The sequence below is a fragment of the Rhinopithecus bieti genome, unplaced genomic scaffold (assembly GCF_001698545.2).
Source record: "Rhinopithecus bieti isolate Rb0 unplaced genomic scaffold, ASM169854v2 scaffold_79719, whole genome shotgun sequence".
NCBI lineage: Eukaryota > Metazoa > Chordata > Mammalia > Primates > Cercopithecidae > Rhinopithecus > Rhinopithecus bieti.
In genome coordinates, this window is record NW_016830040.1 from 221,031 (window position 1) to 238,482 (window position 17,452).

The window sequence follows — 17,452 nt, forward strand, 5'->3', positions numbered from 1 at the left end:
ATACAAAACGTAGCTGGGTGTGGTGGCACCTGCCTGTAATCCCAGCTACTTGGGAAACTGAGGCAAGAGAATCGCTTGAATCCGGGAGATGGAGGTTGCAGTGAGCCAAGATTGTGCCACTGCACTCCAGCCTGGGTGACAGAGTGAAACTGTGTCTCAAAAAAATAAAAATAAAATAAAAAGATACTAATGGTGATTATGATTTCAGTGATTATGGTTCTCTTATCCTAAGGACTTATAAATTGGTAAGCTACCTAAAACTTGCCAATATGTAACAGAAGTTACAAAAACACTCATATCCTTTTGACCCAGTCATGATATATCTGAGAATCTATTCCAATAATTTCAAGTATGAGAAGAAATGCACACTGCAGTTTAATAACAGGGAAAATCTAGAAGCACCATAAAAGCCCAGCAGGTTAAGCATATCACGCCTCATGTACTGAAAGAAACACTATACTCCTATTAAAAGTGATAATCATTAGAACTATGTAGCAACACAGAGAAAAGTATTTGATCACGTTCAGCAAAAAAGTAAGATCCAAAAATAAATGTGCGCTATTATGCTTATAATTAAGCAAATGGCACATATCAACAAAGACAGGAAGGGAATAAACAAAATAATATTAATGGTGTGAGATGACACGAATAAGGTTGAAATTTGTTCTCTGTATTAGTCACTGTTGCCATAACGTATTACCACAAACTTGGCAGTGTAAAACACCTACTGCCTTACCGTTCTGTTAAGGTCAGAAATCTAACACAGGCATCATTAGGCTAAAGTTAAGGTGTAGGTAGGGCTACCTTCCTTACTTGGAGGCTTTGGGGGAACAATCTGCCTCCAAGCTCATTCAGGATGCTGGCAGAATCAACTTCCTTGCAGTTGTGTGACTGAGTTCTCCATTTCTTTGCTGGTAGGTATCCCTTTTTGCTCCTAGATCCTCTCTTGCCATTTCTCATAGTAATGGCACTCAAATCCTTTCCATTAGACCCTCTCTGACTTTCCCTTCTCTCTTCTGCTCCCTTTCTCTGCAATACCATGATGAACATTTCTGCGTTCTGCTGCTGCTCATGTGATTTTACTGAGCCCACCTGTACACACGTCACCTGGGATAATCTATTTATTTCAAGGTCAGTTGATTAGTATAACTTTAACTCCCATCTACAAAGTCCCTTCACAGCAGCACCCAGATTAGTGTTTGACTGAATTACCAGGGAACAGAAATCCTGGGGCAACATCTTTAGAATTCTACCTAACACAACCCCCATATTCCAAATTGTACATAATGCTATACTTAAAGAAAAAAAAAAGTTATCTTTCTCTTACCAAGTTATGAATTCCTTTATCCTTTTTATTTTTGAGACAGAGTCTTGCTCTGTTGCCCAGGCTGGAGTGCGGGGACATGATCTCGGCTCACTGCAACCTTGCCTCCCGGGTGCAAGCAATTCTCCTGCTTCAGCCTCCCGAATAGCTGGGACTACAGGCATGCACTATCATGCCCAGCTAATTTTTGTATTTTTAGTAGAGACAGGGTTTCATCATGTTGGCCAGACTGGTCTCGAACTCCTGACCTCAAGAGATCTGCCTGTCTTGGCCTCTCAAAGTGCTGGGATTACAGGCATGAGCCCACTGCAACCAGCCTATCCTTTTATCATCACTTCTTTTAATCCCTCTCTAGTTGGATGAGGGTCAGTATCAAAAGGTGTATTTTCCTATTTGATTAAAAATTTTTTAAATCTTTTTTTTCTTTTTTGTTCTTGGGATTGTCTTTTTTAAAGGGCATCCTTTCAAGTTACTAATTTGCTAACAGTCCTCCATAAAAATGTGATCCCATTTCTACTTTTGATGGAAGACAGCTCTGATACCATCTGTCAGTTCTGAATTTATACTTGCAACTGGACACCTTTCTTGAGTCCCCCACCAACTTAAACAATTCTGTCAGGTGTTTTACACAGAGGCAGACATACAGTAGTGGTTCCATCAAATATCTGCTTCTGAGTGAAATAAATGAATTTATTCATTTTCTCAGAGGTAAATCAATAAATGACATTTCTGTTTGCTCACTTCTGTTTTTAGCCTGATTAAATAAATAACTTTTCTGAAAAGCAGCAGAAATACTGATACTTAAAAGTACCGTATAAGGTTAGAAGATTATGGCATAGACACTTGGAATCAAACTCAGGATCCTATTCTTCCTATCAATGAGTTCTACAGGCAAGTAACAATCTCTCTGAGCCAGTTCCCTCCATTTTTGAACGAGTAACGATAACATATTGCAAGTAATATATTTCAGGCTTCTTGTAAAGGTTAAAGGACATGTTTAGATTGTGCTTACCAAAGTGAAACAAGGCTTAATAAACAGTAACCATTCAAAATCAGTTAATTATATTTTATCAAAAATGAAACAGGAAGAAATTAATAGCTTTTGTTGCAACTTATCAAGGAAAGTTTTTTTAAAGTAAAGATGTTTTTCTTTTTTTCTTTTTTTCCAGAAAGACTGTATACTGTCATGTAAAAAGTGTTTGGATCTTAAGCACCACAGTCACAGTACAGGGAAAAGACAATGTAATATTTCTTGCCCTCTTCTTAATCACCTGTGGACTGCGAAGCTGGATAAAGAAGTTTATTCTTTACTTATTCTAAAGTGTATACTTTATTCTATAGTAAGAGGTTTTACTGTTTCTTATGGAAAGCTAAGATAAAGTAACTAAGAAATCAAGAAAATTATTCATTCACTAAATTATCAGTCACACACTTAAATCATAATGTTTTAAAAAATGATGCTCATTAGGAGGTAACATTTTCACCACTTAGGCCAGGTGCCGTAGCTCACGTCTGTCATCCCAGCACTTTGGGAGGCCAAGGTGGGTGGATCACCTGAGGTCAGGAGTTCCAGACCAGCCTGACCAACATGGAGAAACCCCGTCTCTACTAAAAGTACTAAAATTAGCCGGATGTGGTGGTATGCACCTGTAGTTCCAGCTACTTGGGAGGCTGAGGCAGAAGAATTGACTGAACCCAGGAGATGGAGGTTGCAGTGAGCCAAGATTGTACCACTGCACTCCATCCTGGGTGACAGAATGATACTCCATTTCAAAAAAAAAAATCAAAAAATCACCACTTAAAAAATGTATTAGGTACTCTTTTGTGGTTTCTGTCAATATTTGTCTGCTCTTGTGCTTTCCTTTAGAATTCTAGTAAGCATACCTTTTCATGATAATGAAGAACGTATACACACACAATTCATTGGAAATTTATCACTGAATGCATACTCTGGGTACACGATAAATCTCTTTCCAGGTTGTCAAACAGCACCATCTAGTGTTCCTATTTAACAGTTGCAAAACAAACTGAAAATTCTTTGTGTGGTCTGGCTGCCCATCAGAATCAACTGCCTATTTTGAAAAAACAGAGATGCCTCTTGCATCTCCCCTCCCATTCCTGCATAAAAACATGAGGATAGGGCCTGGAAAACTGTATTTAAAAAGAAACACAATCCCTGTTTGATACATAGTCACAGTCAAGAACTACTGATTTGGTAAATATATTCTCCACTTTTGTAGAACCATAGAGTCAAACTAGTTTATGCTGTTAAATAGAAGTACTTTAGATAGCACTATATCACAAAATTAAGGTTACTTAAGAAAAATGAAAACTGGGTAGATGAGAGAGGTAGCAAAAATGGGAATACGTACATGGATGTACTATGTGTGTGTTTATGTGTAAGTATGCAGGAGGTATGTCATTAGATAACATAACGTATTTAAAGTTATCAACAATAAGGAAGAATAATTCATTTAATTGCACGTCTGCACAGGAAAGAAATTTATTAAGCTGACTCTTGCCTGATGACTGAGTTATATCTCATTTTAAAACTTAGTGTTTTACTATTAAGCTCATAGAACCAACTTTATGTCAAGCACTGACAGTACCTTTAGATATTCTTTAAAAAATGGTTATAAACTTATGGAATATAAATGTTTGAGAGTATAAAGAGGTTTATTTTAATCAGGGGAGTTGCTTTTCATAAAAGTAATAAGCTGTATTGTGAAATATAAAATTACATTCAAAATTATATTTAGGTATAATAAAGGACAGCTCTTGGGCCAAAATATCACCATACTGTTAATGATGATTATATTTCTTAAATATATTTTAAAACTGATTAGATCATGCTCTTAACTTTCTAATCCTCATTTTAAAAGTTTTTGCCCTAAGTAAACAGAATTCAAGTGAGGAATGTGGCTATTTCTGATTTTAAAATGAACATTTATATTTCATGGATAGAGAAATAATTTCGCATAAATCTCAAGAAACATAATTTCCTAATAAGAAGACATGCCTTACACAACTCCTTAAGGATGTCAAGAAAGTACCAGACAAGGTAAATGAAACATTCTATAGCTAAAAAAAATTTTTTAATATACCTATTTTCCAAATTTCACAGATTTGTTTTAGAATTGAACATACACCAATTAAAGAAAAGGCAGACAGGAGATATTCTTTCACAGATATTAGAGACTTAAAAATATTTCCCTCAACAAGATAGCAAATTGAGAATTCAGAATTGCAGCTGAACTGTGAAAAGGTCTGTGGAATCGTCTACCAGACATCTGACCTGGGAAAGCTAGATATATAAATGACCACTGTAAAACTATTTTTGCCAAAATGTCTTGATCTATAATATTTCCAAAACAGATGACTTATAATTTTTAAAATATGCAACATGCTTGACTTAGCCACATGAAACCATACTTACTTCCCCATGTTATTTTTTTAAAATGAGCAATCTGAAGAATCCACTAAAAAAATGAAAGCATTAAACATTTTACCCTTTAATATCAAACTTTCTTATCTATGTTTCCAAACACTTAATCCTAATACTTTATGGGATCTATTATGGAACAGATACTAGATTTTCCTCTAAAGCTATAAGACATTCTCCGAGTTCCCATGAGAAAAATCTGTACCTCACAGAAAAACATGCATGGTAAACAGACCACCTATTGCCCTGAATCAGCACATATAAATAAAATATCCAAAGGACTAGAAAACTGTATTCTAATCTTGTCTCTAGCATTAACTAGCTGTATTACTGTGGACAAATTATTAATCTCTTTGAACCTTAATATCCTCATTTGTAAAATGATGGACTGTAACAGTCCTCACTCTAAGTCTAAAATTCTCTGGTTGTGCCCTCAAAGAAGGGCACACACAATTCCCAACCTGACCCCTTGTGTTTCCTTAATGCTTCCTTCCTGAAGTTAATGAGAAGGACCCGATCTTCCAGTGGTCTCACCATACACTTATTACTAGGAAACCACTAGGGTCTTTATAATCCTGGAGTTAAGTGGAAGTCAGGGTTAATTTTAATTAAATATTCACAATGTCCTTATATGCCAAACATGATTGTCTCCACTAGGGACCCATATACTTAAACAGTAAAACAACATTGAAACTTGGAGTCAGAAGTGCTGGATGTCAATCCGATTCTATCTCTTATCATCTGTGTGAGGTTTCAGGCAGGTCTTTGAATCACTTTGCCTCTCAGTTTCCTCTTCTGGGACAGGCCAGTTAGATGAAGAACAAATCCATCTGGTTATGTATTTGGCAGTGCTTTGAAAATTATAAAATAGTAAATAATGTACTGCATTATTTCTTCCATTAGCAAAAATATCAGTATTTATGTATAACTACGAACTTTGTTTTATTTTGTATGTTTTGAAGAGAGGTTAAGTATTTTTCTAGTTTAAAGCTTTAAATACAGAAACATATTTACTTATGGCAAACATTCAAACAATTCAGATACATAGAAAAACAGTAAAGTATCTTATCTTGCCATCCCCCACCTCTGTTCCCACCTACCTCCCCCTCCACAAAGATTTTCTATGTATCCTTTCTGAGTTTTTCCTGTACATTTACATACATAGATTGTTAAAGCACCTCTGTATATGTTTTAAATTTATCATTTAATCATATATATTATAAGTAAACTTTCGGTGCCACAAAAGAAATAGCACTCAAATATAGAATTTTCTTTTTTCTTCTCAGCAAGGCAATTTACTTCTATAGAAGGGTGCACCCTTACAGATGGAGCAATGGTGAACGCACACGTGGACAAGGGAGGGGAAGGGGTTCTTATCCCTGACGCACGTGGCCCCTGCTGCTGTGTGATTCCCCTATTGGCTAGGGTTAGACCAAACAGGCTAAACTAATTCTGATTGGCTAATTTAAAGAGAGAGACAGGGTGAGTGGTTTGGCGGGAGTCAGGGTAGATCAGAATGAGTCCAGGTGGAGCAGGTAATTGGAATGAGTCAGGGTGGGGCAGGTGATGGAAAAAGTTGCTTTATGAGGAAGTTAAGTTTAAAAGTAGAAGGCAAAGAACTGAACATACTGACATATTGATTCTTTGAAGAAAAATATAAAACTCGTATTTAATATATATGATAGACAGTTTCATGTCAGTATATATATAGAGAGATCTACTTTATTTACTGCATAATATTCTTTACTGGGCCATAGTTTATGTAACTTTCACTTCTGATGAACGTTTATTTTGCTTCTAATTTGTTACTGTAACCAACAATGCCCAAACCAAACCTACATATATTTTGTGCATACGTATTGGTTTCCAGAGGTCAGTAACAAATTACGACAAACTTGATGCTTCAAAACAACAGAAATTTATTCTCTCACAGTTCTGCAGTCCAAAGTCCAAAGTCAAGGTGTTGGGAGTGTTGCTTTTCTGGATACCCTGAGGGAAGATCTGATTCGATTTATGCTTCCCTCCTAGCTTCTGATGGCTGTGGGACTCTTGGCATTCCTTAGCTTGATGAAATCTAATTCCTGACTCTTTCTTCATCCAGCCTTCCCCCTGTGTCTCAAATCTCCCTCTCCTTTCACTTATGAGGTCACCAGTCATTGAACTTAGGACTTACCCTAAATCCAGTATCATCTCATCTCAAGATCCTTAATTACTTCTGCAAAGTAATTATTCCAAATAAGGTCAAATTCTGAGGTTCTGAGTGGATATATCTTTATTGGGCCACTATTTGACCCATTACAGCATACATGAGAATACGTTAGATAGGGCAAATATATATATATATATACTGCTAAACTGCCCTTCAAAAGGCTGTAATAATTTTCACCTCCACTAACAGAATATTAAAGTACTCTCTCCCCCATATTCTCTGCAACTTTTAGTAAAACTGACATGTTAGGTTAAAAAAAAAAATAATGTGGCCGGGCGCAGTGGCTCAAGCCTGTAATCCCAGTACTTTGGGAGGCCGAGACGGGCGGATCACGAGGTCAGGAGATCGAGACCATTCTGGCTGACACGGTGAAACCCCGTCTCTACTAAAAAATACAAAAAAACTAGCCGGGCGAGGTGGCGGCGCCTGTAGTCCCAGCTACTCGGGAGGCTGAGGCAGGAGAATAGCGTGAACCCGGGAGGTGGAGCTTGCGGTGAGCCGAGATCGCGCCACTGCACTCCAGCCTGGGCGGCAGAGCGACACTCCGTCTCAAAAAAAATAAAAAAATAAAAATAAAAAAATAAAATAAAATAAATGTAACATTGTTTTGATTGAATTTTCCTGATTTCTAGGAAGGTTAATCATCTTTTTATGTATTGATTGACTATCTGTACTTCTTTTGTTAACTACTCAATAAATTTTGTCATTTTCTAAGGACAATGTATCTTTTTCTTCTGAATCTGTAACAATTCTTAATAGTCAATGTTAATATTATACATGTCATAATTTTCTGCAAATTCATCACTTATTTGTTATCTTTTACTACATAAAGTATTTAAATATTTATTTAGTCAAATCTATCAAATTTTTCCTTTATAATCCCCAGGTTTTGTTTAACATTTTTAGATATTATAATTGCCTAGATTTTACGTGGTATCTCAAAGTAGGACAAACACAGACCTATGAGTTGTAGAAAGCATATTCTATCAGTTTGCAAATGCTTTACGAATTAGAAAATATTTCAGGAGCCAGACGAGGTCCTAGACTAAATGAGAAAATATATAAAAGAGGAAGAGAAAAAAGTTGGAGAAGGGGAAGGTGATTCAATAGTCTAACAACTACTGATACACAACAATGATTTAAGCACCGAGAGGGAAAAGAAATAGAAGACACATTCACTCATCTGCCTTCCAGAAGTTTGCAATTCAGGTGGAAGCAAAAATATTTTAAGTAACTTTTAAGCAGCAATGACTGAAGAAAAAAATTGGCAATGGGCTCCAAGCCAATGAAGTCCATGGAGTTGACAGTTTAATAGGAAAGATAATTCTGATGGGTCTCAAAAGGGGTGGTGAACTGCAACTCTACCTCCAAAACATGTTTAAACTTTCCCTGAAGTGTAATAAACATAAAAAAAGTACTCCTATAATAATTAAAAAGCTCCATGAACTTTTGCAAAATAAACTCACCTGTATAACCAGTGCTCAGCTCAAGAAAAAATACATGACTAGCACTCCAGAAGCCTCTCTCACTTCCTTCTAGTATTCCTCAAAAGCCCTGACTGGTTTTATCTATTTTGTATTTTGTAAAAATGGAACAATATAGAATGTACTTCTTTCTCTCAAAAACATGCTTGTGACACTCCAAGAATTGAACGTAGTTGTAGACTGTTCATTCCCATTACTGTATCATTTTCCACGGTGTGAATATGCCAGTATATCCTTTATCCATTATACTGAAGATGGGTAGTCTGTATAATTACTAGTTCTAGGCTCTTATAAAAAATACTGCTATAAACATCCTAGAACATATCTTTTGGGGAACATATTTTAATTTCTGCTGGGTATACACTAGAACTGTTGGGTCGTAGAACATACACATATTCAGCTTCAGTAAATTTAACCAAATAGATTTCCGAAGCAGGTGTAAAACTCCTTTAGCAGTGAATGAGAGTCCCAGTTTGCCACATTTTTGTGAACACTTGTTATTTTCCACCTTTTTCATTTTTAGCCATTCTGGTGATTACGTAACAAACACAATTATTATGGATAATATGAAACTCCAGATAACAGCAAATCTCTCACAACACAAGATTAAATAATGAGAAGTATGTAGCTTTTTAGAACAACAGAGAGATAATTGTGTTATAAAAAACTCATTTCACTAATAAAATGATGGGGGGAAATAAACACTTATTAAAGAACAGACCAAAAAATTGCTCAATCATGGAGCCATCAAATAGTCCTTAAAAGTGGGGGGAAACAGAAGAAAAGACAGAAAGTAGGAAGCATGGTGAGTAAGTGACCAATGGTCTGGAAACTATAACCTACATCTTGAGTTCTCTCATTAAATGTTATGGTCCATCCTTTTCTATAAAGACAATAGCTATTTTATTTCAGGAGTATGAGTTTCAGTAAATTTTTAATTAAAAAATAACATAAAAATATATTTCGGCAAGAACAGAGCTTTCCTATGTGCCACAGTGTGTATATGATTTCCTATCTGTACCATGGAAGATACATTTCTTTAAAAACCAGGCATGTACTTATAATTAAAAAAAAAATACCAAGCACAATCTGTAATAATTCTACCATACATCAGTCTAATAATTAACTGTTTAAAAATCCCAGACTTTCTCTTAAACTCTTAAAAAACATCCTGGCAAAAAGGGAAAACAACAAACGACTTCTATTTTGCAAGTGACTAGGACTAAGCCGTGGCCTCAGCCACATGCTCCCGGAAAATGGGGACCATATCTTGCAGCTTATCACAGCTCTTCTCTACAGATTTAGAAGAGTAGTACTCTTAGCAGAAAGTTCAATAAACCCTACTCGCCAACATGGTAGATCTGTAACTACTGACCAAACTCTTATATATGCTTTTCATGGAGCTGGTAAAAAAGTGATTAGGTATTCATATATTTAATTCTGATAGACCTAGTTCAAAACGCTTAATCAATTTTTAATAAGACTTTGTAATCAGGCATAGATTAAAAAATTATATAAAAACAAACACTAAGAACTTCAAGAATAAAATAGCCACAAACTATGTTCAAGATCATTGTAAAATAGAGAAAATCTTTCTTTCTAAGTAAAGTTTTAGCTTATTATTTCTCCAAAGTTCACTGGATGGGATTTACATATGATTACTCCAACCAGTGAACCACAAAATGCTGACTCTTTAAAGACAGGTAAGTGGTGACCACTTCAAGAAAAAAAAAAGCATGATTTTCTAGAAGTTTATTTGTTTGATGTTTTTAAGGTTAGAATATGTAACATGTATAAGTTATATCTATCTTACATATTTTATACTTAACAGAGTAATACAGTTTATAAAACGTACATATTTGTGGTTGATTATGTAATTTATGAACTCTGAGAATTCAATTAATAAAAAATTTTAAAGTGTTATGAAGTATAAAAATGACTGAAGCATACATAAGAACTTTAAGAAATCATTAAAAATGCTAATGAAACACTAGAGGGAAAACAACCAGGAAACCGAAAGAAAACTTCTTGATGGCAAAGAGTTTTTCACTGAAAAGACAAGAATTTGTGGGAATGAAAAACAGAGTTAATGCCACAGAGCTAATCAAACATCAATACTGACTATAAATAATCAACAATCAATCATCAATGTGGAAAACACAGTACAGTGCCACAATTGTGAATCTCTATTAAATTCCAGATAATTCTAAACTGTTTTCTTAAGAGATTATGATCAGATTTGTTAAGTACTATATTTCAACAGAATGGCAATGCTGCATTACAAGGAAATCACAGATAAATAAAATATGTTAACAGTATACAAGTAAGTACTAAGATTTTCTAGTCCAACGCATGTTATGTCAGGTACAACTAGTCACACTAAAAATAAAATGCTAAAAACTCACTCACTGTCTTCTGTGGGAAGGACCTGCAGGGAGTAAATCCACTCTATTATATCATCTTTGTTCACCACATCTAAGGAATCCAACATATCCAGCCCGGAGAGTGCAAAAAATGCAATCGTCAACCTAAAAGAAAAAAACGTAAAATTCCATCTTAACTATCAAACCACTTAAGTCTGAAGTCTTTCTGGTCTAGAAAAATAATAAAATCATTCTAATTTTCCAATAATTTAAACAATACTTCCACCTTGCAAAAGCATATCTATATACATATTCTTGTAACTTAAAATATTATCAGTCAAGCCTTTGTTTCAATTTTTCAAAAGGGGGCATTTGGGGGTTAAGAAATCAGTCCTACCCCACTGATACAAACATGACCCACTAAAGCCAGAATATCAGCAAACTGAAGGCTACAGTAGATTTAAAAAAGGATTCTCTACAACTAATCAGTACAGATAGTACAGGGCTTAGAAATATATGAAAATGTCAATTTTCACTAATTTGTCAGGATCAATTATACTTATAGCTTATATTAAATTCTGGAGGAATATGAGAATAGTATCTTAATTCAAAGCTGTTAACAAATAACATGACTCCTTGGGAAAAGATTTATAATAAGTTTTGAGAAATACAAAACATTTAAAAAAAATACAAATGTACTTACAGTCTGTTTTCCCAGGGAGGAGCACTCTTTGGTGGAATGAAAAACTATAGAGCAAAAACCTTCCCCCTCTAACACTGTACACTATAAATCGGAAATCTAAACCTGTGCTTTCATATAAAAATCAGTATCTTACTGATTGCTTTGAACACAAAGAATCTGTTATATATAATTCTTTTCATGTTCAGAAGCAGTCTCTAGTATAGCTTGAGTACTGTTACATCACTTCCATAATCTAACAATTCATATGACTAATAATATAAATTAATACTTCAAATTATCTGGTCTAAAATTTTACAGCAGAGCTACCTGATGTATTCTGTAACCTTTTCAATGAAGATTTTAAGAAAGAATGAAGCCTTAATGCCCTGAGGTATCCACTGTATGTAACAAATTTACTTCTCTCCTGTGCAACTAGAATAGTATTATCTATAGATACATAGAATAGTACTACAGGTTGAGTATCCCTTATCTGAATTGCTTGGGACCAGAACTGTTTCAGATTTCAGATTTTTTTTAAATGTTAGAATATTTGCATATACATAACGAGATGATATCCCACTGGGACAGGACCCAAGTTTAAGTATGAAATTCATTTAAATTTCATATACATCTTATACACATGAAGCTTATTTTATATAATAGTTTAATAATTTTGTGCATGAAACAAAGTTTGTGTTCAGTACTTATGTGTGGAATTTTTCACTTGTAGCATCATGTCAGTGCTCAAATCATTTCTGATTTTGGAGCCTCTCAGAGTTTTCGATTAGGGATGTTCAATCTGTACCAACTTTAGGAGAAATGAGAAAATAGTGATTTCTTTCTTTCTTTTTTTTGGGGGGGGGGGGCATAATTATCTCTCTGATCCCTGGTGGAAAAAGACTAGCAACTATCAGATAACAGGAGGAGATATCAGAAAGTAATTTAATTCCAACCAAAGCTTAAGGACAAAAACTAAAACTAAAGAGATTTGGGCACACTTAAGAACAATAAATATTTGGGAAACATATTATTGAGAGACTATTGCTACGTATTAGCCAATGAGCTGGGACATTTCTCATATATTATCTCAGTTTAATCCTAACAACACACTGAGATCTATCTGAATTAGAGAGGTAATTTATCTAGGTAAGATCAGGATTATATTAAGGGCAGTGGAACTCCTTTATGTGGAAAGCAGTGTTGCACAGTAGTTCAAAGCTCAGACTCTGCAGTCAAATGACCTGGGTTCAAATTCCAAGTTGGCCAATTTCATTAGACTGACCACATGACTCTGGGCAGGATACCTAAATTTTTCTAATCAGCTTCTGATAATTATTTTAATCATTACTATACCTTATACAGTTATTGTGCTTACCTGCTCACAATAAGCACTCAATAAATGGAAGCCATTATCATTGGTCTGCCATAATTTGGAGGGACAGGAGTAACAACGACTTTAGGATCTAATCACACTCTATAAACTAAAGGCCCTTTCTATAGACTCTCGGTTATAACCATTTCCCCCAGAGGAATGTGCTTCTCCAAACACAATGATACTTTAGACATGGGAAAAACTTCTACATAATAGCAACAAAGTTTGAAAATCACTGCCCTTGGTGGTAATTATGTCTCGTGAGATAAGGTCCACTTTGTTTGTATGCACTCAAATATTTACTGAACTAATATAGGCTCTGCAACACTATATCTAACCCTCCTGGAGAGCTCTAACAGGGTTTTTGGTTTTGATGTAACATATAAAGTGAATGATTATCTTTATAGTCAGGTACAATTAGCATCTACTAATGTAGTTTATTAAAGCGTTATTAAGGAAAAGAACAAAAAGAAGACAGAGACAACAGTGGAGGAAAACATGAAGGACTTGCGGTCGGATAATGGGTAAAACAAAGATCTTCCTGTCAGTAAAAGCGATGTAGTTAGAGAATTTATGCAAAAGGTTATAAAAACAAGGTGGGATTTTTTTCTAAATTAACAAATTCAGAAATGATCTAGTCCATCTCTTTAATTGTCTAACTGAAGAAAATAAAATCCAAAAACCTCAAGGAATTTACCTGAAATTTCAACACTAGACAATCAAAACTACTCAAGAAGTCTAGGTCCCAAAGTGGTGTTCTCCACAGGGGTGCTTCTCAAACCCGGCTGCTCGCTAGAATCTGCTTAAAAACGACCAAAACACTCCCAACAAAACATAACAACATAAGATCAAGGTCCTACTTCACAATCAAATCTATGGTGTAAGGTGGGGTCTGGGCCCTTTGGGTTTGTTTTTGTATTTAATTTCCCAGGTAATTTTAATGTGCAGGCAGGTTTCAGAAGCACTGTTCTAGAACAGTGGTTCTCTGCTGGGAACACTGTCCCTAACGTTAACACATCAGAATCAAACATTCTTGGTTGTCACAGCGGAGAAGGGAGTTACTGGCATTAAGTGGGTAAAAGCCAGGGCTGCTGCTAAATGTCTACAACACACAGGACAGGCCCATCATACAACCAAGAATTATCTCATCTAAAATGTCAATAGTGCTGAGGTTGAGAACACCTGCTTTAAAGTCATACTCTTATCTGTATATGTTATCTGAATGATCTGTTTGTCATGTTACTTGCTCCTGGATATAAATGCATGATTTATATGTAAGTACCAAATACAAGAAATCAGCCATGTGATGGTATTTTAAAATCTTGCATACTTAATTATTAAGGGCTCCTGAAAGTCCAGCATTTTCAACTCATAGGTGAAGACTTAGGTTGAGACTATAAGGTTTATGAGATTAACAGAGTTATGGTGAATGGCTTATGTTTATAAAGAGAGGTCCCATCAGAAACGCTTGGCAGACAGAACCAATAAGTCACTTTGGGGCAAATATCTGGCCTCCCTTTAAAATAGTCTGGGAAACCATTCCCCTTCCGATCACACCAGAATTCTCAAGTAGTCCTAAAACTGAAAGAAAGAGAATTAAAACAAGCCACAAAAAACACAAAGGAATTTTGGGCTGTGGGCCTCTGAGAGAAATAATATAATGTAGGGTTTTATGGTTCCTAGATGACTTCTACTTAGGAATAAACTGCTGGGCAACCTGACTCAGCACAGCTGTATAGAGGGGTAATTGTGCGAACACATGCACCTAAAATCAAGCCAATGATGTTATTTTTACTTTATTACTTATTTCAGAGAATATCTGTTTATTCTCTTTCTTTCTTCTTTTCCCTAGAACTCAATCTGAGTCTGCAGCCTAGGAAGTAGAAATAAGCAAGCAATATCTTTCTGCTCACCCCTCTTCTACCACTCTGAACAATATGTATAAGAAGTTTATCTTACAAGGATGAAAAACTAACATCCCCCAACCCCCAATCAAGTCACTTTACCAAAGAATCAATTCACAGACAAGAGGGTTAACCTAAGTGTCTCCAAAAGATGTCAAATATTCCAGGCTTAAGAACATACATACCCCAGAGATAAAATAAGAACAACAAGAAAGTCGGGCGCAGTGGCTCACTCCTGTAATCCCAGCACTTTGGGAGGTCAAGGTGGGCGGATCAACTGAGGTCAGGAATTCTAGACCAGCTTGGCCAACATGGTGAAACTCCATCTCTACTAAAAAAACAAAAAGTCAGCAAGGCGTGGTGGCGGGTGCCTGTAATCTCAGCTACTAGGGAGGCTGAGGCAGGAGACTCACTTGAACTCGGCAAGTGGAGGTTACAGTGAGTTGAGGTTGCAGTGAGCTGAGATCATGCCATCGCACACCAGCCTGGGCAACAATAGCGAAACTCCGTCACAAAAAAAAAAAGGATTAAAAACAGTCTACAGTCTGGACAGTGGAAAAAAGAACTTAGTCATACTGATACAAGGAATATATTGAAAACACTAATTTATGACAGTTGACTAGATTCCCAAACTTTGGATCGCTTGTCCTGACCCTTTCTGGTGCAACCCCTTCCTTTCCCAGTCTCTCCAAGTGTCTTAAACAATGGACTACATTCATGCCTAGATATCAGATGGGTCTATGGCTACATCATATTGCAGAGTTCTAAAATTATAAAAAAGCATCTACATTAAGAAATAAGAACACAAATAACATTGATAACCACGTCAGTGAAGAGAGAGCCTTAGAGGATACATTAGACTTAATCATGAAGTTAAAATACTAGCACATAGATGCTGCCATAATACTTCGAAACAAATGACTGAAAGACTGCACGAATTCTGGAATTTGAAGCATTATTCTTCATTTACAATTGTTTTTCAATGGCTGATTCATCTGGTAAATACTTTTAAGTACAGTCATATATCTGTGCAATTATTTAACTTGTAAAATAGTTTTTCTACTATCATAATTTTTCAGTAAGAAACATCTACTGAACACCTACTAGAGATTAGATGTCACGACAAAAAGGAATAAAGCTGCCTAACCTTAAGGAGGTTACATGTTAAGTGCTATTATAGAAATCATCGGCCGGGTGCGATGGCTCAAGCCTGTAATCCCAGCACTTTGGGAGGCCGAGACGGGCGGATCACGAGGTCAGGAGATCGAGACCATCCTGACTAACACGGTGAAACCCCGTCTCTACTAAAAAATACAAAAAAACTAGCCGGGCGAGGTGGCGGGCGCCTGTAGTCCCAGCTACTCCGGAGGCTGAGGCAGGAGAATGGCGTGAACCCGGGAGGCGGAGCTTGCAGTGAGCTGAGATCCGGCCACTGCACTCCAGCCTGGGCGACAGAGCCAGACTCCGACTCAAAAAAAAAAAAAAAAAAGATATCATCTTCTTCCTTTCTCAACTGGCTCCTTTTGCCTTTTATTCTCCAGACCAGATGGTAGTTCCAATTCAAGAATCCTGGGACTGCTCCTTCTTCTTCATCCCCTCTTCTCTAGCCCTACTTCACTGCCTCAGCATCTCTCTCCTGGACTACCACATCAGTGGCCTCATCGGCCTCCCTGGTTCTGGTCCTGTACCATGTGACATGCGGCTATACAAATGACTATTCCTGTCACTTACATGATATCCAGCTCATGTTTCTAGATGAGCACACAAAGTTTTCCATGATCCGATGCACGCCCACCTCTTCAGATTACATTCCTGCCACACCCTTTACGTTTTGAACCACTGCTAGAGAACTAAGTGAAGTTTCCTGCTCAACACTCACTTCTCCAGCTTTATTCTTCTTACTGTCCATTTGCAACAACAATAACAAAACACTGGAACACACTCTTTAAGATTTAGCTTTGCGGTTACTTCTTCCAAGAAGCCTTCTCTAGTCCCTGTCTCTCTTCAGGTTGAGCGACTTAGGTGCTTTCAGAATGCCCTCAGAATATCACAATCATTTTTTGTAGTCAGGGGATTAGCCATATCAGAATCATCTGGGCACTTGTCAGAACTGCAGCATCTTCAGCTCACATTCAGCATCACACTCCTCAGCTACTGCAATACACTTTAACAGACTGCTTCATGCAACACCGCACCTCTTTTGCCTACCATTAGATTTATAGTTCCCATAAAGTAAATTTCTAAGACCTTAGAGGTTCTCTGCTGTTCCTACACATAAAACACCATACAGACACTCCATTAAGAGTTAATAACTTTACAGAGGACAGGGATGCACAGGAGTATTCATCTAAAAATACAATGACCCAGGCTTATGCAATCAGAATCTGCATTTTAACAAGATCCCCAAGTGATTCACATGCCCATTAGAGTTGGGAATCACTGCTGTAATAACTGCGTATTTGTTTCTCCTATAAGGCAAACAGTCTCTAACTTTAGCCTGCATTAGAACCACCTGAGATGCTTGTTATAACGCAGACTCCCAAGGCCCACACAGAATCCAGTGAAGGTCTGGGAAAGGGCCCAGGTATGTGCATTTTTACAAGCACATACAAGTCATTACTTAGAGCCTCCGACCACTACACTTTCAAAGATGTACTGCTAGACTGTGATAT

At 36.5% G+C, this 17,452-nt stretch overlaps 1 protein-coding gene across 3 annotated transcripts in view; it reads right to left on the reverse strand.

Annotated features, from left to right (window-relative positions):
* The window catches only part of PGGT1B (protein geranylgeranyltransferase type I subunit beta), a 56,936-nt gene that overhangs the window by 36,035 nt on the left and 3,449 nt on the right, over positions 1-17,452 (reverse strand). For 2 of the 3 annotated variants that reach the window (XM_017865185.1, XM_017865186.1), the window contains exon 2: positions 10,869-10,987. In XM_017865185.1, the coding sequence (XP_017720674.1) occupies positions 10,869-10,987 (119 nt within the window). Of the gene's footprint in view, positions 1-10,868; positions 10,988-14,965; positions 15,033-17,452 lie in introns of those variants that run through there. The other variant, XM_017865187.1, reaches the window with a different exon arrangement.